At 50.2% G+C, this 20,931-nt stretch overlaps 1 protein-coding gene across 1 annotated transcript in view; it reads left to right on the forward strand.

Annotated features, from left to right (window-relative positions):
- The first annotated feature begins 11,088 nt into the window (after nucleotides 1-11,088).
- Myo15a (myosin XVA) overlaps nucleotides 11,089-20,931 on the forward strand; it is a 53,719-nt gene continuing 43,876 nt past the window's right edge. The window contains exons 1-6 of the mRNA XM_005067673.4: nucleotides 11,089-14,661; nucleotides 16,353-16,435; nucleotides 16,985-17,048; nucleotides 17,535-17,644; nucleotides 17,957-18,031; nucleotides 18,237-18,327. Of these exons, the coding sequence (XP_005067730.1) occupies nucleotides 11,089-14,661; nucleotides 16,353-16,435; nucleotides 16,985-17,048; nucleotides 17,535-17,644; nucleotides 17,957-18,031; nucleotides 18,237-18,327 (3,996 nt within the window). The remainder of the gene's footprint in view (nucleotides 14,662-16,352; nucleotides 16,436-16,984; nucleotides 17,049-17,534; nucleotides 17,645-17,956; nucleotides 18,032-18,236; nucleotides 18,328-20,931) is intronic.

The following is a 20,931-nucleotide window of genomic DNA, read 5'->3' on the forward strand; positions in this document are numbered from 1 at the left end:
TCCTCACTCATCAGTGTCTCCACCAAACAGCTCCTGGTGCCACATGTTGCAAAACAATCATGCATTCAGTCCATGCTTTCTTGGCCTTCCCGGGCTCAACACAGCTGGCCGCAGCCTCCACCTCCTCTCCCATCTTTCCTCCTCCATTGTTCTCAGGAAAATGGAGTCCCTTTTGGAGCCTCACAAATAAAAATAATTTAAAGCATGCTAGGTGGTGGTGGCACATACTTTTAATCTCAGCACTCCAGCAGATCCCTGTGAGTTCAAGGTCAGCCTGGTCTCCAGAGCAAGTTCCAGGACAGCCAGGGCTACGTAGAGAAACCCTGTCTTGAAAAGAAAATTAAAACAGGCTCAGGAGAAAGTATGAGGACCATTTGGTTGGAGTTTGAGAGTGAACAGCTGGGCCCCTGCAACTGCTGAGTGGGTGAGATAGTCACAGTTTGAGTTACCAGTAAAGCAGGTGTGCTTTACAGCAAAAGTCTGCAAGCAGCTGCATGGATGGGTGACCTTTAGAAGGAGAAGGAGGCTGGGCATGGTAATGGACTCCTTGAATCCTAGCACTTGGGAAGCAGAGGCACGTAGATCTCTTGGATTCAAGGCCAGCCTGGTCAAAAGAGCCAGTTCCAGGACAGCCTGGGCTACATAGAGAGACCCTGTCTCAAAAAATGAAACAATGAAGGAGAGGGAATGGATGGTTAAGCAGGTTTAGGAGTTTGGCTGGTACCCAAACAGATAAAGGGAAAAGCTACACTTTTGTGTATGCATGTGCACATAATATATTTGCATATGCTTGCACCCATGCATATGGATCTCAGAGGTTGAGGTGGGAGTCTTCTATTTTTCTCCACCTATTTCTTGAGGCAGGGCCATTTCTGAGCTTGGAGCTCACTTTCATTTAGAACGACTGGCCAGGATTGGGGAGATGGCTAAGAGGTTAAGAGCACTGACTGCTCTTCCAGAGGCCCTGAGTTCAATTCCCAGGACCCACATCATGGCTCACAGCCATCTGTAATGAGATCTGATGTTCTCTTCTGCTGCAGGGATATATGCAGGAGGAATGATGTATCCATAATCAATAAATAAATCTTAAAAAAAAAAAGAATGACTGGCCAGTAGGCTGCAGGAATAACCTACCTGTTTCTGCTCCCCCAACCCCACAACTCTATTTACAGACATATGCCCTGCTTCTATGTGGGTGCTGAAGATCCCCAACTTAGGTCCTCATGTTTGCACAGCAACCATTTATCCACTGAGCCATCTCCCCAGCCCCAAAAGTTAAACGTAAAAAAATTTTTTTAGCCAGGCAGTGGTGGCACAAGCCTTTAATCCCAGCACTCGGGAGGCAGAGGCAGGCAGATCTCTGAGTTCAAGGCTAGCCTGGTCTACAGAGGGAGTTCCAGAAGCCAGGGCTATTACACAGAGAAAACCTGTCTTGAAAAAAGGTATATATATATTTTTTAATTATGTATGTGTGCGAGAGTAAAGGTACCCACACAAGCCAAAGGTGTCACATTCCCCCTGGAGCTGGAGTTACAGGCAGCTGTGAGCTGTCATGTGGGGGTTTCAGAATTGGTCCTCTGCAAGAGCAGTATGCACTTTTAACCACTGAGCCATCTCTCCAGCCCTAAATTGACTTTTAAACAGGCAGACTTAGGATCTGGGGCCAGCACGATGGCTCAGCAGGTAAAGCGCCTGTTGCCAAGTCTAATAGCCTACATTCTAGTCTCAGGTCCCACATAGTGGAAGGAGAAAACCAACTTACAATAAATAACAAAATAAAAGCTTAAAACAATTCTATCACAGAAGGGCTTCTGGGGTATATACACATTGAGAGGTAATCATTATCCCATTTCCTTAAAGTGTCTTCAGGAAGATCACTTTTCCTGAGAGATGGTCTCCTGTCAATGACTGACAGCCAAATTTGGATTGATTCTTAAGGGAGGGATCAACAGTATGTTTGGAGAGCTATTTAGACGGCTATGGATTTTTTAGAGGGAGAAGGTCTCATACAGCCCAGGATGACCTGGTATTTACTGTGTAGCTGAGGATGACCTTAAGCATCTGGTCCTCCTGCTGCCATCTCCCTGTTACAGATGAATACTGAGGTCCAGCGGGTGCCTGCTGGGATTTCCAGTTCTTGTGTCCTATAACAAGAAACTGGGTGGGGACATGAGGATAGTGATAGAAGAAGAAAAGTTCATCAGAAAGCGTTTGCCAGGGAAGAAGTGGGCTAAAGCGTGGGGAGTGGGGGTGGGGGTCACCCATTCAGTGGTGCCTGTACCCCACAGGCTGGAACCTTTATAGGTCTTTTGAAGGTATGTGTTTTTTTTTACTTTGTTAAAATACATTTAAAAATTGTTTGTTTAGGCCAGGCATTGGTGGCGCACGCCTTTAATCCCAGTACTTGGGAGGCAGAGGCAGGCGGATCTCTGTGAGTTCGAGACCAGCCTGGTCTACATAGTGAGTTCCAGAACACGGTCCAAAACAATACAGAGAAACCCTGTCTCGAAAGACCAAAAAAAATTTTTTAGGTTTAATTAACATTTTCCCTTTATTTTACATACTAACCACAGTTTCCCCTTCCCCCTCTTCTCCCATTCCCTTCCCCCCAACTCCCATTTATGCCCCCCTCCCCAGTTTCCATTCAGAAGGAGACAGGCCTCCCATGGGCTGGAGCAAAGCGTGGCACATCAAGTTGAGATAGAACCGAGCTCCTCCCCCTGCAGAAAGGCGGGGGAGGTGATCCAGCATGGGGCAGGGGTTCCCAGAAGTCAGCTAGGTGCCAGGGATGGGTCCTGAACTCACTGCTAGGAGCCTTACAGACAGACCAAACTGCACAGCTGTCACACACGTGCAGAGGGCTTAGGCTGGTCCCATGCAGGCTCCCTAACTGTTGGTTCAGAGTTCATGTCCTCCCACAAACTCAGGACAGTTGTCTCTGTGGGCTCCTCCATCATGACTCCCCTGGCTTGTACAATCCCTCCTCCAGTTCTTCAGTAGGACTCCTGGAGCTCGGCCCAGTGCTTGGCTATGGATCTCTGAATCTGCTTCCATAAGTTACTGGATAAAGGCTCTCTGATCGCAGGTTAGTCAGTAAGGTAGGCTTTTTGCACGTGTGACATAGGTTCACCTTGACAGGGAGTGTTTCCAGTCTGGCATCTTCCCCCCCACCCCCAAGACAGGGTTTCTCTGTGTGATAGCCCTGGCTGCCCTAGAACTCACTCTACAGAGGCCAGAAGAGGGGATCAGATTGTCTGGAACTACTGGAGTTACAAATAGTTGTGAGCACCCATGTGTTTGCTAGGAAGGAAATCAAGGTCCTCTGCTACAAGCACTTCTAACTGCTGAGTCGCCTCCTCAGCCTTTGTTTTCTATAGATCCTACATGCTGATGAGGGGCACAGTCCCTGCCTAGGAGGGTCTCTGAGACTCCCTGCTATAGGAAGGTTTTGAATCCCATGAAACAGAAATTGGCTGGAATCCTTGTATCACAAAAGTTTAGTTTAGAACTTGAATTCTAGAAAACACAAATTTTACAAGAAGGCTAAGAATACTAGGTCTAAACAAAAATTATATTTCTGCCAACCAGTGACCCCAGAAAAGACAAGAGCCCAGGAAAGCGACAACCATTATTCCCCCAGGTCAGTGCTATCACTGTGTAACTTACTCCTGGAAATGAGATCCTTGGACTTTTTACTATTCTGATTATATGTCTATGCACTATTACACATCTGGTACCCATGGAGGTCAGAAGAATATCAGATCCCAAGAACCAGAGTTACAGACAGTTGTGAGCTACCATGTGAGTTCTGGGAATCGAACTCCGGTTCACTGGAAGAGCAGTCAGTGTTCTTAATGACTGAGCCACCTCTTCAGTCTTCAGTCCCAAGGACTATTTTTAAAAAATTAAGAAAGAATCCAATGGTGAAATAGATTATAAGTAAAATAGTATGATGACATAGTCTTTGAGTACATATTAAACCAGCTATGTCTACAGAAAAATAATGATGAAAGCTAACATATAAAGTTATAGCTGCTGGTGGATTTATAAATAGGACTTACCTTTTTATTTAAGAAGTCCAAACATCCTTTTGTTTTTTGTTTAAAGAGAACAGTTAAGTCTTTTGTCAGTTCACAGGTGTAAGTGGCCTTGTTCTTAAGATGTCCTTGAAGCAATGGAGACTTAGATCTTATTTTAGTGAATAACTCAAGAGTTCTTTTAGTCTGGGTGGAATTGGCCTCTGTTTACCTTGAGAAGCTGTCAGCAAACATCAGAAGATCTTTTGACAATGAAACATTTGAGTAAAATTCAACTATCAACCATTATCACCATAGCCACTGTAGTTCACAGGTATCCCAGCTAGCCGCACACTACAGAATCTGCCTGGAGAAGGAAGCTGTGGGTCTAACAATGACCTTTGACTTTTAGGTGAGGACTCCCAATATCATGCCTTGTTGCTGGGCAATGGGTAGGGCAGTTCTCAGGGCATAGGCGAACAACAGCTTCTTTGGCTAACTAGCATTCCCACCAACACTGGTTACCACACAAGTTCATGTAGTGAAGGACCCTGGGTCACTAATTAGGCAGAGAATGGGGGCTCAGCATATCAGTAGGGCTTGTTGTTTTATGACATAAGCCTTTGAACCTTTATATGGCAACAACCCCCAAAAAATTTTAAAGTGAGTGTCAATGACTCCTTTTGCAGTTCTTCCCGTTTGGAACAGATTGGCTAGAGGAATAAGCATCAAGCAATATCTGACCTCAGGAAGCATTTTAATACCTCTGAGTACAGTGAACGTAGTCGATGTGCACTGTCTGCGTTTGCTCCATACATCTCACGACTTGTTTTTCCTTTCACATGCTTCCATTTTCTTTCTTGTGTATGGGCATCTGCCTGCATGTATGTCTGTGTGTCACATGTGTGCCTGGTGCTTGTGGAGGCTGGAAGGTGTTAGATCCCCTTGAACTGGAGTCACAGATGATTTGAGCTTCCATGTGGATGCAGGGAATCAAATCCAGGTCCTTGGGAAGAGCAGTTAGTGCTTTTTGTTTGTTTGTTAATTTTTGTTGTGTTTTTCTGAGTCAAGTGTCCTCTTTATAACAGTCCTGGCTGTCCTGGAACTCACTCTGTGGACCAGGCTGCCTGGAACTCACAGAGATCCGCCTGCCTCTGCCTAAGTGCTGGGATTAAAGGTGTGCGCCACCACTGCCCAGCCAGTCAGTGTCTTAACTGCTGAGCTATCCCGCCAGTATACTACCATTTTAGAACAATATTGAAGAACAAAACTGACATTTAAAATCCTTTTGCTTCTTTTTTTTTTTTTTTTTGGTTTTTCGAGACAGGGTTTCTCTATATTGTCTTGGAGGCTGTCCTGGAACTCGCTCTGTAGACCAGGCTGGCTTCGAACTCACAGAGATCCACCTGCCTCTGCCTCCCGAGTGCTGGGATTAAAGGCGAGTGCCACCAACGCCCAGCAAATCCTTTTGCTTCTTAAAACATTTTCCTTAACTTTTTTTTTAACCAAAGCCATATTTTGCACCAATAACTTTGCTTTTCTTTTAGACAAGGTCTCGGTATATTGTCCTGGCTGGCTTAGAACTAGCTATGTAGAGCAGGCAAGTCTCAAACTCACAGAGATCTGCCTGCCTCTGCCTCCTGACTGCTGGAATTAATGGTCTACACTAACAGCCTATGCTTGGCTTGCCGATAACTTTTTTTTGAGACAGGTCTTTTTACATAGCCCTGGATGTCCTAGAACTCATTATGTAGACTATGCTGGCTTCAAACTCACAGATCCACCTGCCTCTGCTTCTCAAGTGCTAGAATTAAAAGTGGCCAATAATTTTTATGTTTCTTCATTTATTTAATGGTTTTCTTTTTCCTTTTTGTTATTGAAAATATTTTTCAGGCAATATTTTCTGGTAAAATTCCCTTCCCCATCTTCCCCCACCTCTCCACTCATAAAGTTCTACACCTTCTTCCTCTTCAGAAAACAAACACAAACTAAAGACAAGCCAACAATAACACCAAAAAGCATAAGAAACACACACAGAGACACACTAAAACACATAGTCAGAATAAGCAAATTACCAATAAGATAAAAAAAATACCCAAACAAAGAAAAATGAGATGAGAATGCTCCAAAGATACTATTGAGCTCATTTTGTGTTTTCCTCTACCGCTAGGTGTGGGCCTGCCCTTAGGTATGGTTCATATGCCCAGTGAGACTCTATTGGAGAAAACCAAAGTTTCCTTTGCAAGTGGTTGTCGTTTGCAGATAGCTTCTTGGTTAGGCATAGGAGCTGGTGTCTACTTCCCTGTCAGTGCTGGCTTGTATCTGTGAGTGCTGCCACCGTCTCTGAGTGCATCACTCCTCTCGTGTCTGGAAGTCACGGTTTCCATCTCCACTCTTAGAAGCTTTCTGCTTCCTCTTCGCAGAGTTATTTAATGGTTTCTTTTTGTCTGATCTTTAGGAAAAAAACCATTTTCTTAACACTATAACTGTATTTCAAAGAAAACACCTGAAGCTTTAGTGAAAGCAGATCTAAAGCGGACAGAGAGAAACTGCAGGACAGGGTCAGCCCAGATAGCCTTAACTTGGGTTTTTTGTTTGTTTTTGTTTGTCTTTGAGACAAGGTCTTTCTATATAGCCCTGGGTATCCTGGAATTGGCTATATAGACGAGGTTGGCTTCAAACTCATAGAGATTCTCCTGCCTCTGCTTACCAAGTGCTGAGTGCTGGGATTAAAAGCAAGTGCCACCATGCCTGACCTTGTATTTGTTTGTTTGTTTGTTTGGGCTTTGTTTGCCCTGTTTTTCTTTAGAAGCAAACTTATTCTTATCCTTGAGGATATCCCCCAGTAGGGAAAGGAACAAAAAGCAGATTAGCCAAGATGATACACACACACACACACACACACACACACACACACACACACACACACAGTGATACATGATAAGACACAGAGGAGGGAACTGGAAAGACAACTCAGCAAACACTTGTTGCTTTTACAGAGGACCCAGGTTCACCACTGTCTGTAACTCTTAATTCCAGGTGATCTGATGCCCTCTTCTGGCCACCCAGGCATGCATGTGGTATGCTGACATATATGCAGGCAAAACATTCATACATAAAAAATGAATTTTTTAAAGATTTATTTATTTTTTATGTATACAGTGTTCTGTCTGCACGTATCCCTGCAAGTCAGAAGAGGGCACCATATTTTGTTATGGATGGTTGTGAGCCATCATGTGGTTGCTGGGAATTGAACTCAGGACATCTGGAAGAGCAACCATTGCTCTTAACCTCTGAGCCATCTCTCCAGCCCTAAAATGAATCTTTAAAAAAATATGCGCGAGGAAAAGAGGAAAGAAACAGTTAAGATCCAGTACATTTCTGCTCCTGCCACATCTCAACCACGCATATCACGCACACCCCAGGTGGGATGTGACTCTCTTCGGTCACCCCAAAATTAGGAACAGGCCAGATAGATGGTTCAGCAGTAAAGTGCACTGGCTGGTCTTCCAGAGGACCTTAGTTCAACTCCCCAAACCCACATGACAGCTCACAACCATCTGTAACTCTAGTTCCAGGGGATCTGACACTTTCTTCTGACCTCTATAGGCACCAGACACACACATGGCAAAACGCCCACACATGCAAAATTAAGTAAGTAAAAATTTAAAACTAAAACTAAAAACATAAGCCTTGGGTGAGGGACATGACTCCACTGGTAGAATGCTCACCCAGAATGCATGAAGTCCTGGGCTTAGTCACCGTCACCACATAAGAGCTGGGTGTGGGGTCACATTTGCTTGTACTCCTAGTGCCTAAGAGGCAGAAAAGGATCAAAACTTCAAAGTCATCCTTGGTTATATAATTTGAGGCCAACCTGGGCTATCAGAAAGAGAAAACATCGGAGGAACAAAAGAAGGGAGGATGGAAAGAAAGATAAATCTTACCTTCTGGCTGATGCCTCACCAGCTGCCATAGGTGAGTATCAGGGTCCAGTGGGCTTCCACTGGTATTCCAGGCTCCTGTGTCCTGGGACAAGAAACTGAACAGAGAGAGCCAGCAAAATGGCTCAGCCAGTACAAGTCCTTCCCACACAAGCCCAGTGACCTGGGATTCACATAAAGGTGGAAGGAGAGAATTGGCTCTACAGTTACCCTTACCTTCTACACACATACTATAGCATGTATCCACACACACACACTTTTTTTTCTGAGACAGGGTCTATGTAGCCCTGGAACTTGCTCTGTAGACCAGGCTGGCCTCAAACTCACAGAGATCCTCTGCCTGCCTCTGCCTTCCAAGTGTTGGGATTAAAGGCATTCACACCACACCCAACAACGTTTTCAATTTTATTTAGTCAGGGGGAGCCCGTGGAGGCCAGAAAGGGGGCGGACATTGGCTCCCTTGCAGCTGGGGTTGCAGGCGTTTGTGAGCTGCCCGATGTGTAAGCTGGTATCTAAACTGTAGTGCTCTAAGAGGCACAGTAGCAAATCCTCAACCACCCGCTCTTCAGCCCATTCCCTACCCCCACATCACACATACTTACAAAAACAAAACAAATTGGACCAGGACACAGGAATAATGGTGGGTGAAGATAGTTTGTTAGAAAACAAAACACTCCCAAGAGAAGAAGTGAGTCAGGACCAGGAAGGTCAGAAACTCACTGGCACCCTGTCCCCATGGCCCTTGTATAGTGTGGGATTGTTTCTGATGTGCTCAGCCTTGACAGTGAGGAATTTCCAGCCTGATTGGTTGTTGCTAGTGGTTTTTTTTCTATTGTCTTTACAGAAGCAGGTGGATTACTGTAGTTCTAGGCCAGCATGGTCTACATGCAAGTTCAGGTTAGCCAGGGCTACATAGATAAACTCTGTTTCAAAATAAAATTTAATTTTTCTTTATATGTCTGTGTGTAAGCATGCATGTGTAGGAGTGTCTACAGGAGCCAGAATCGGACATCGTTTTCTTAGAGCTGGAGTTACAAGTAGCTGTGAGCTGTCAAACTTGGGTACGAAGGACTCAGTTCCTCTGAGGAGCTAAGTCACCTCTTCAGCATGGCTTCTTTAATGTGCTGGGTTTCCCCCCTCCTCCACTCTCCTGCCACATCTCACTAAGGCTAATGCACCATCCCTGATTCGGTGAACTGCACCCAGGCCACCGATCTAACTCTTTTGACAACAAATAATGTTATTTTACGTGTGTGGGTGTTTTGCCTGCATGTATGTGTGTACCACATGAGTGCTTGATGCCCACCGAGGTCAGAAGATGGGTTGAATCCCCTGAAACTGCAGTTATGGATGATTGTGAGTGGCCTTGTGGGTGCTAAGAACCAAGCCTGGAGTCCTCTGTAGGAGTAACAAATGCTCTTGATTTCTGAGCCATCTCTCCAGCCCCCTGACAGTCAAATTTTTAAAAGAATTGAAATTTTGGGCAGGGCATGCTGGAACACACCTTTAATCCCAGCATTCAGGAGGCAGAGGCAGGTGGATCTCTGTGTTTGAGGCTAGCCTTGGTCTACATAGAGAGACCCTACCTCAAAAAGAAAAAGCCAGTAAATAAATAAATAGCTAATTATTGTAAATCTAGGCACTGAAAATGTAACGGTTGAAAGTGGAAGCAAAAGAATTAGAAGTTCAGGGCTACATAGGGAATTTGAAATCTAGGCTAGAAAGATTGTTTCAGAAATAAGTAAATATTTAATCTCAACACTTAGAAGACAGAGGCAGGAGGATCTCAATGAGTTCAAGGCCAGCCTGGTCTACATGGAGAGCTCCAGGATAGCCAGAATTACATAGAGACCCACCACCATGCCCGGCATTAGTAACATTTTATCAGGGAGAAATAGCTTTCCCTCAGTGGGCCTCAACAAAGGCTGGTTATTCATCAGTACCTCTCTCTCTTTCATATGGTACTTTAGATCTTAAGGGGAGTTGTGATGCCTCCTCCAACCTTCTGCAAGCACTTTAAGTTCTAAGGTCAATTGTGATATTGTACCTTCTAAAAATTACTGTTATCAGGGAAATAAGACATAGAGTTCAAAATTGGTGTGTGAGAGATCCATTCTTACAGTCCCCAAGCCTCCTGAGCTTAATTAGCCATCTGACATTCACCATCCACCACTTCCTCCTCCTCTCCCCTCTCTCCTCCTCCTCCAGGCTTTGTAAATCCCCGTGGATCAGATCCAGAGCAGGAATGAGCCTCCTGGCTCCACATCACCAATGCCACAGGTCTGCGGGTGGTAAGGCACCACTAAGAGGCCCCTGATGCCTCTTAAAGTATCTAGCTATTCCATTAGGTCCTACTTCTTCCTGTCACTCCCATTGTACAGAACGGGAAGCCACAGCCTAGAGAGGGCTAAGGGCTTTCCTGAGGCTGCATCATCAGTGGTAGTGTTGGAGAGCTGGGCCATGCTCTATTTTTGCTCCTCGGTGCCCTGCCCCTCCCCATGACCTGCAGAGATGCTCACCCTGCCCTGCTTTATGGGGCAGCCGCTGGGCTCTCCACGATGCATTATTCAGCTCCTCAGAGTGGGCCAGCTCCCGTTACACTGGCCACAGCCCCAGACACCTGCTTCTCACTTCCAGTTCCCCTCCAAGGTGACATGGTGGGTTGTGGGATCCTGTCCCAGCCTCAGGGGGCCTGTCTCCACTCTGGGTCCATGCAGGGGGTCTGGGGCAGATGATGTCCCCCTCTGGAGATTAGGGTCCCTCTCTGTTAAGCAACCATTCTCTTTGGAGCTTAGCCAGCTGGGACACAGGAGAGCTTGGCCAGAGTCAGCAAGTTGTTGCCATGGTGACTCTAAAGCCAGGCTGCTGCCCCAGCACAGGCCTCCCAGTCCACCCCGACTAGAAAGCACCACCCAAGCACCACCTCTCAAAGGTGAAACCCAAGGCTAGTCTAGAGGATGAATTATGGATCCTCCCTCTCCATGCCACCCAGACAGTCCCAGCTGCTCAGGCACTGAAGAGACTTAGGTCCAGTCACAAGCAAGAAGAGCTAGCTGGTCTCCAAGCAGTGCCTACAAGTTTCTGAACCTGCGACACCTACCCTAGGCCCATCGGGCACAGAGGCCACCATGGCGAAAGAGGAAGATGAGGAGAAGAAAGCTAAGAAAGGAAAGAAGGGCAAGAAGGCCCCGGAGCCGGAGAAACCCAAAAGGAGCCTGAAGGGCACATCTCGACTGTTCATGGGCTTCCGAGACCGCACGCCCAAGATCTCCAAGAAGGGTCAGTTCCGGAGTGCATCGGCCTTCTTCTGGGGCCTCCACACTGGCCCGCAGAAGACCAAACGCAAGAAGAAGGCCCGCACTGTACTCAAGTCCACCTCCAAGCTCATGACGCAGATGCGTGTGGGCAAAAAGAAGCGGGCAATGAAGGGAAAGAAGCCCTCGTTCATGGTGATCCGCTTCCCGGGACGGCGCGGCTATGGCCGCCTGAAGCCTCGTGCCCAGTCGCTTAGCAAGGCGTCCACAGCTATTAACTGGCTGACCAAGAAATTCCTCCTCAAGAAGGCCGAGGAGTCAGGCAATGAGCAGGCCACACTGGACGCCTGGCTCCAGCGCTCAAGCTCCCGCGTGGGCTCCCGTAAGCTGCCCTTCCCTTCCGGCGCTGAGATCCTGCGGCATGGAGGCCGGCTCCGCAGGTTCCCCCGCAGCCACAGCATCTACTCATCCGGGGAGCCCGTGGGCTTCCTGCCCTTTGAGGACGAGGCCCCATTCCGGCATGCAGGCTCCCGCAAGTCGTTGTATGGGCTTGAGGGCTTCCAGGACCTAGGTGAATATTATGACTACCACCGTGAGGGCGACGACTACTATGACCAGCAGTCGCTACACCACTACGAGGAGCAGGACCCCTACTTGTCTGGGTTGAGTGCGTACAGCCCAGCATGGCCACCCTATGACGACTACGGGTACCCATCCGGAGACCCATACAACTACTACCATCCTGACTACTATGGTGACACCCTCTACCCCGGCTATGGCTATGGCTACGGCTACGATGATTTTGAGCCCCCGTATGCGCCCCCATCAGGGTATTCATCTCCTTACAGTTACCGTGACAGCTTTGAGGATGAGGTCTACCCATACAGCTACTACCTGGATCCCTATGCAGCTCACCACATGCCATATCCCCCCTATGACTTTCCGTATGACGCTCCTTATGACATACCCTACTTTGATCCCTATGGAGTTCCCTATGCTGAAGGCATCTATGGTGGTGGGCCTGAGGCCATCTACCCTCCTGGGGTGCCCTATGTATATCCGGAAGAGCCAGCTTTTATGTACCCCTGGGTGCCACCACCCATATTGTCGCCCCACAACCCATATGCCCACCCTATGGATGACATTGCAGAACTGGAGGAGCCGGAAGACGTGGGTGGAGAACGGCAGGGCACCTCCTTCCGCCTTCCCAGCGCGGCCTTCTTTGAGCAGCAAGGTATGGACAAGCCAGCCAGATCCAAGCTGTCCCTCATCCGAAAGTTCCGTCTTTTCCCGCGGCCTCAGGTGAAGCTGTTTGGGAAGGAGAAGCTAGAGGTGCCCCTGCCGCCCTCTCTAGACATCCCTTTGCCTTTAGGGGATGCAGAGGAGGAGGAAGAGGAGGAGGAGATGCCCCCAGTGCCCACGATGCCCTACACCCACCCTTACTGGGGCTTCCTCACACCACGCCAGCGAAACCTGCAGCGAGCCCTGTCAGCCTTCGGTGCCCGTCAAGGCCTAGGCTTTGGTCCCGAGTTTGTCCATCCAACACCACGCCCTGCCACCTCACTGGCACGGTTCCTCAAAAAGACACTGTCAGAAAAGAAGCCTGTCCCACGGCTCAGGGGCAGCCAGAAGGCCGGAGCCGGGCGGCCCACGGTCAGAGAGGCAGCCTACAAACGCTTTGGCTACAAGCTGGCCGGCATGGACCCTGATCGGCCCAACACACCTATTGTGCTGAGACGCAGTCAGCCACAGGCTCGAAACAACAACAACTCCCACGGCCCACCATCGCCCAGGCCCACACCACGGACCCTCACCCACTGGAGCGCACTCATCTCCCCTCCAGCGCCTGGGCCATCTCCCAGCCCTGGCCCACCACCAGCTCCACCCTTCTCTCCAACCCTTTCCAGGCCTCCAAGGCTAGCTTCCCCCTACGGCTCACCCTATGGCTCCCTCCGCCGGCATCCACCACCCTGGGCTGCCCCGGCCCATGTGCCCTTCCCACCCCAGGCAAATTGGTGGAGCTTTGCTGAGCCCCCTCGTCTGAGCCCAGAGGTTGCCCCTGACCTTCTGGCCTTTCCTGTACCCAGACCATCTTTCCGAGCGTCCCGCAGTCGCAGTCGAGGGGCAGGTTTTGGCTTCCCCAGGTCTTCCCTGATAGGCTCAAGGAGAAGGGCCAATCTGCCCTCACCCCAGCCCTCTCTGAGGAGCCTGCCAGGCCAGGGCTACCACTCACCTTTAGGGCCTTTGTCTCCTCAGTTATCCCTCCGAAGGGGTCCCTTCCAGCCACCCTTCCCACCCCCTCCACGAAGGCCTCAGTCACTTCGGGAGACCTTCTCTCTGCATCGAGCCTCTGGGCGCCTACGCCCACCCTACTCACCAGTGCTAGGTTCTCGGAGACCACCCTCACCACCCCCACCCCTGAACCATGGTCCCCGGCACCGGTCCCTCAACCTGCCCTCACGCCTTCCACGGACCTGGCGGCGACTCAGTGAGCCACCTACACGGGCTGTGAAGCCATGGATACATAGCCCCTACCACCCACCACCCAGCGCTGGGCCCTGGGCTTCAGGGTCTTTGGAGCACCAAGAGAATCAACATGAACCAGAGGACTCAGAGATGCCCTGGACAGTGCCCCCGTTGGCCCCCAGCTGGGATGTGGACATACCTTCTACACAGCGCCCACCTTCTCCATGGCCAGAAGGTGTAGGCAGCCTTAGAAGCTTCTCCAGGACCTCTCCTGTGCCTGAAAACCCCTTGCATGAGCACATGAGCCCCGCACATGAAGCACAGCCTGAGAATCAAGCCTCCAATTTAACTGGTATCTTCCTGGGCCAACACCATGACCCGGGGCCTGGGCAACTCACTGAGTCAGCCAGTCCAGGCTTGGAGAATCCTGAAAAAGCAGTCACCCCAGAGGACCCTCAGCCATCAGCTGAGCCTGAGACCCTGAATCCAACACTTCCCAACAAAAATGTTAGCTCGGAGAGGAAGGATTTACGACTCAGCCTCTCATATCCACTGGTCACACATAAGCAGGCAAGAGCTACATGGCCACTATGGCGCCGCTGGAAGACATTGTCCAGAACCCCAGTTCCCTTGGGTCCCACCAGAGCCCCGGTGTCCTTGCTCAAGGCAGGTGAGAAGCCCCAGGCTGAGCCTGGGCGGTTCGCGGTCGTCATACCTCAAGTGCGAGGGCTGAACTCCTTCCAGCAAAAAAGGCCTGCTCCTCTGCAGCCTCCAGAGCATCCAGACCAAGACCCAGAGAATATCCCACCCAAAGCCAGTAGTCTACGCTGGCCCCGCCTCTGGCCACCAACAGATGCTCACTGTCCCTGGCCACTTGCACGAACCCACTCCTCTCAATCCCACCTCCTGGGCCATAGAAGTGACCGCCTGTCCCACAGGGGCCCCTGGCAAAAGACTGGCCCCCAAAGATGGCAGAACAAGGTATGGAGGCACAATTCAGAGGGTGGGATTGGGAGTTCTGGCCTAAGAACCAGAATGAAAAGTGGCCCAAAGACTCATGTGCAGCCCTGGCTAGTGGCTGTTTACATGGCCCTCTCTTCCTTCTGATGGTGGGGACCTGAACCTGGGGGTTGGACAAAGAACTTCCCAGGGTAGGCAGGCCCTGGATGAAAGGACTATATGAGAGTAGAGGCACAGGATCCTACTTTCTGTCTCATCGCAGAGTAGGGAAACTGAGTCCCAGAAGCCAGGAGTCTGTCGGGTATAGGCCGGCAGCCTGTCTCAGGGAGTCCCAGGCCATGACTGGCTGCCACATACATGGTGGAAGGTGATCTGGATGCTGGGTGGCCCTTGGAGGAGGTAGGTGATCACTCTAGCCTCCCTGGGGACACTCAGAATGGGCGGGGCAAGCAGTGATAGGCGGCTCTTCCACACCTCTGCACACTGTGCCCACAGAACAAGCAGCAAGCTGGCCCAGCAATGGCAAACGGGGCAGCCTGGCTGCTAGGGGGACCCTGGCCCCGACGACGGGTGCCCCGTGCTGTGTGGGCTGCAGCATTGTGGGAACGGGGCACAGGGCGCCCAGGGGTGAGGGGCAAGGATGCCTGGGCCCTCCTTACTCTGGAATACGTGAGTGGCTGAATTATTCAGGGTCTGTGGCCGCTGGCAAGCACGTGACCAGATGGGTGGGCTGGAGGCCAGGGTGGGAGGGTTGATACTTGCTGCGTCCTACTTAACAACAGCGAGGGCAAGCAGCATGCAGGCCCTCTTGTGTCCTCTTTCCTTGCCTAGGGAGGGTGCAGCTGGGATGGGGAAGGCCAAGGCTGCATATGTGTATACTTGCAGTGACGCAGAGCCTTGCAGGTCCATGTGCCTGGATGTGTATTAGTAGACACCGGGGCAAGCAAGAAGAGCAGGTGTGTGCCAACTCTGAGTAGACATGGCGTCCATAGATGTGGGCTCTCAGCCTACTCTTTGAGTGTGCACATGCATGTGTACATATAAATGGGCACTGGAGAGAGCCTTCAGCCCCAGGCTGACATCAGGACTCCCACTCTCAAGATCCTCAAGGTGGGAGGTACCACCAAGTGGATGTTGAGAGTACCTATATGAATGTGTGCCTCCAGTGAAGCACATGGGCCTGACATAGCCACAGACATGCATGGGAGCTGTGAGAACTGCAGTGCCACTCCAGAAGGTCCGTATGCAGTATTTACACACTTAGCCTGGGCAGGAGATGGTTCCATCCTGGGACAACCTCCATCTTTGTCTTTCTAGAGGCCTCATGTGCCATGACACAGGTGTCCATTAAGCTGTCACACAAGCCAACACATGGGGTCTGTGGGGAGCAGGGTAGGGACACTGAGAGGACAGGGGTGGGGAGGGGACAGACACTTGTGTTTGTGGTTGTAAATGTATCTGTGTGTGCTCACTCCCTGAGCAGGATACTCGTGGCGTATAGGCATGCTTCCCAGAGACACTTTACACATAGAGTCATGTCCCTGTGTGTAAGGGTTGTATACAGTCTTCGTGGACCATTGAACTCTAAGACAAAGGGGCTGGAAGACCCCCAGAATCTAACCTTGTCGTTCCTCTGGGACCATGGGAGCAGGTGCCTGGTATGTCCAAGCCAGGGTCCACCCAGGCTTCCAGCTTGTGCCTCTCTCTCATAGATGCACTCCATACGCAACCTGCCTTCTGTGCGGTCCCGTGAGCAGCACAGGGAAGATGGTGTGGAGGACATGACACAGCTGGAGTAAGTGGATGGGTTGAGGGAGAAGTCCTAGTGGGATCCCTACACTTGGGCTATCTACCCCTATGAACATTTCCAGAGCCTCTGTTTCTTCATTTGCAAATTGTGTCATAAGTGTCGCAAAAGCCAAATGTGTGCAAGTCAAAGCTCCGTGAGTTAGACGATCCTTGATTCAGGTCCTAGCCATACCATTTACCAGCTAGGCAGTCATGGATCTATCATTTCCCCACTATGTGCCTCAGTCTCTCTTCCACGAGAGAAGTATGGGAAGCTGCTGTGAAAATGCTGGCACATGTTGTGAATCCCTGAAATTCTCCAACCACAATAATTCAACCTCAGGTCTTCTGCCTCAGTGTCCACCAGGGTCCCACAGACCCTGAATAGATGAAGAAACTGAGGCATAGCAAGATGAACTATCTTGCCCAAGTCTCATCGCTGGTCAGTGGCAGAAAGGGGCTTAATCTCAGACACACCTGACCAAGACACCATGCCAAGTAGGGTGGAGCCTGTGCCAGGACTGGGGACCCTCACAGTATCTCTATATCCTTCCAGAGACCTCCAAGAGACTACTGTACTATCCAACCTAAAGACCAGATTTGAACGAAACCTCATCTACGTAAGTCTGGGGCTTGCCAGCCCATGGACATGCTTGGATTCTAGACTACAGGTGGCCAGAAGGGTGGAAGTGAACCTGTGACCCCAGAGCTTCAGGACAGAGGGCCTGAGGCCTGGAGCCACTTCTGAAAGGCATGAATACCTGTAAGGGCTTTGATGACTTTGGGGCACGTGTGCTCCCTGCTTCTCTGTTCTAGACAGTGGAGGTTGACCTTTGGCATGGGCAGAAATGCCTGCAGCCTGGGTAAATGAGGTAGTCAGGAGATTACATGCCATCTCGTCCTGATTAAGGCCACAGAGCCTGGTTCACTTCACATTCACAGCTTCAGCCCATGCAGAGCCTAGGACTCCTTAGAGCCTAGGTCCTCTTAGGCTGTAGAGGGATAGATGACAGATGGGGCCAGGCAGGCAGACATATGTCCCATTGGAAAGAGGAGCCACTGATGGCCATAGTAACCATGGCACTAAGGTCCCCATCTATCAGCAGACCTATATCGGCAGCATTCTGGTGTCGGTGAACCCATACCAGATGTTTTCAATCTACGGGCCAGAGCAGGTGCAACAGTACAGCGGGCGTGCCCTAGGAGAGAATCCCCCGTGAGTATCTGTGGGATGCGGAGGAGTTACCCTGTGGTGTTCTAGGTCCATCTCTGAGCTTGGGGAGCCCCTGGATGTCTTTCAGCCATGCATAGGGGGTGAGTGGGAGTAGGCAACCCACAACTCAGTGCAGTGTCTCCCCAGGCGTGGCAGTCTCCTCTAGAGGTCACTGTAGCTCTGACTGAGGGTGAGAGGTAGGCAGTGCTGGCGGCTTGGCGAAACAGAGAAACCCCTCCCACCAATCCCTGGAAGTCTTGGGACTGTGGGAAAGGACTGCCACAGACAGTGATGCCTAGTGCCCTGTCTTACCAGGCACCTCTTTGCAATTGCTAATCTCGCCCTCGCCAAAATGCTTGATGCCAAACAAAACCAGTGTGTCATCATCAGGTGAGTCAAGCTGTGCCCAGGTAGGGGACAGATCGGGGCACCTTGGGTAGTGGGTTTGCATCCAGACATCTAGATGGTAAGATGTGAGCCTACTATGAGCCCTGGGAAGAGCACCGGGTACCTCTGGGCCACCGTATGGCTCATGGGTTGGAGTGGACATGGGGAGGCAGAGGAAAGCTGATGCTCTGGCGCTGTGTTTGGCCAGTGGGGAGAGTGGTTCCGGAAAGACTGAGGCCACGAAGCTGATTCTGCGCTGTTTGGCTGCCATGAACCAGAGACGGGACGTCATGCAGCAGGTAAGAACTACTATCAAGCCATCATGTGGCTGCCCTGTCTGCTTAGGATTCCCAGCCCAGCACCATTGCTGAACACATCCCCAAAAGACCAGGCTCTTGAATGTGCGCTTGGATGAAGGGAGATTGAATTCCAGCTAGGCCAGCAGGGGTGGCTCAATGTAGGGTTTCTCTGTCCTCCATCTTCCCCAGGGAAGCTCCTGGGAACAGGCAGGGAAGCCATCCTTACTTTCTAGTGTCTCCAGCCTGACTCTATCTCTGGTTATGGCCCAAGACCACCACAGTCTCATACCCAGACGCTGAACAGGTTTAAGTATGACCACAGCCTAAGGCAGAGGCAACAGCAGACTTCAGGCTTGCTGAGCAGATATGAGAATACTAAATCCTGCAACACAAAAAGACACTACTCTTGGAAACTGATCCAGTCCCTCAGTAAAGGTTTACTGAGGCCTTACTATGTTCTGGGCTCAGCAAGGAACAGAACACATCAAGACAATGTTTACAATTGTGTGGGGATTACATTCCAGGGCAGGAGGTGAAGAAGAAGAAAATATAAGTAACTGTTAAGTATATTATGTATGCCGGGCGTTGGTGGCACACGCCTTTAATCCCAGCACTCGGGAGGCAGAGGCAGGCGGATCTCTGTGAGTTCGAGGCCAGCCTGGTCTACAGAGGGAGTTCCAGGACAACCTCCAAAGCCACAGAGAAACCCTGTCTCGAAAAACTAAAAAAAAAAAAAAAAGTATATTATGTATACTGGGAAGTGTAGAATTAGTGTATTCGGAGGAGAAAACAGGAAAGGGGTAGGAAGAAGATAGAGAGCTGGTGAGCGTCATCAGAAGAAGGATGTGCGATGAGGCTCAGAGCAGGTCTGAGGAGAGTGGGAAGGCCAAGGGACGATCTTGCGCAAATGTACAAGCCGGCTTAGGGAGCCCACAGGACAGCAGAATGGCAATGTGGAGTCTGCATCAGAGAGTCCAGGGGCTTAGGCGCCAGGGGCTGTGGCACCCGGTGTACAAGGATGCATTCAGGTACGGGGCAAAGCCAGCCAGGGATTTGCCTGAAGGATCCAGTCACAGTGTGAAGAGGGCTAATCTGAGAGTGACCTCAGGCAGCATAGATGAAGAGGAGCTGCTGAGAGGAGGTGCCTACCAAGTGTCCACTCAGGAATGATGGGAATCCAGGGCTCAGGGAAGATATGGTTCAGTATGCAGAACCAGGGACTCTCAAAATTCCCGTCTGGCAACAGCTATAATGCTGCAACTGGTGGCCATTTTGGCAAGACATCTTGTCCTCTCTGCTCTAGGCCGTGTTCAGTTTCTTCTACGTGTCTGGGAGAATCCATGAGGTAGGCAGGGAGAGAGGTGGGTGCCATGAGTTCTTCCTTGGGCCAGATGTCTTCCAAACGCCCTCAGAGAGCCTCATGGCCTCCCTTGGAAATGGTGTCTGTGATCACTTGCAGATTGGGAACCTGATGCCTGGGAAGAGAAATGACTTGCCCAGTGACCCCAAATGAGGTGCAAGGGCAGGAATTTACATTCCATGGTGAGAGGTGTGCAGAAGACAAGTTGAGGATATGTGACAAACTGGGTCTGAGAGTTTCTGGGCCAGACACACAGCTTGAGGACATTGGACAGCTCAGATCTAGGGTCAGTTGAAGGCATGGCTGAATCTAGGGTCTTAACCCAATGGGTATGCCTTGACCCACCCCCATACACTCTGGTCACAAATTGATGGTGTGGTACCTCCCTCATGTCAGAAAAGTCCATCTCGTTGAATAACTTTGGTCATGAATTCTCACTAGAACCAATCACACAGCAGAGGCCCTTCTCCCGCCAATGTTTATACACACTCCACCCCAGTTTCCTGGCTTCATGTCCTGTCCTGTGCTGGGCACCAGGAGCAGAGAAGGGGCCACACCCCCTGGCACCTTCCAGGCACTCGCAGACTAAGGGACAGTATAAAACGTTGCCCTACTGAACTTGATTACTGAGCAGCAGCAGGCAACCCCACCCTCTTGCTCTTTATCTGGAGCTCGGGAGGCAGCAGACTGAATGTGGCTGTGAACAGAGGAGTGCTGGCCACCACCCTGCGGCTACAGATATCAAGTCTGTGGGAGCTGGGGCCTCTTCTCCCCAAAAATGCTTCCTGAAGATGTGGCGTATGCAGAGATGTGCCCTATGCATACTAAATGCATGTTCACCAGGTGCTGCTTGGAGCCCATTCTTCTGGACCTAGAGACCCCGGGCATGCTGCAGCACCTTACTACATCCCGGTTTCTGAGTCTGCGAGACACAGTGATGTTAGCACTATGTATAGGACAGAAACAGGAACAAAAATTAGGGCATGGTGGCAGAGAATGACTGTCCCAGGTGCTAAGGTGGCTGAGATAGCTGGGTCATGAACCCAAGGCCCGTCTGGATTATATAGTGAGATCTTGTCTCAAAATGAAAAGCAAACAAAATGCTGTGGGTATGTCTCAGTGGTAGAGCATTTCCCTAGGATGTATGAGGTATTGAGTTCCATACCTAGAACTGAAAAGAAAAAGATAAAGGCAAAATAATTGTTGAGGCAAAGCGTCTGGCACACAGTATGTACTTATAGGTG

This window comes from Mesocricetus auratus, unplaced genomic scaffold, assembly GCF_017639785.1.
Source record: "Mesocricetus auratus isolate SY011 unplaced genomic scaffold, BCM_Maur_2.0 Super-Scaffold_100007, whole genome shotgun sequence".
Lineage (NCBI taxonomy): Eukaryota > Metazoa > Chordata > Mammalia > Rodentia > Cricetidae > Mesocricetus > Mesocricetus auratus.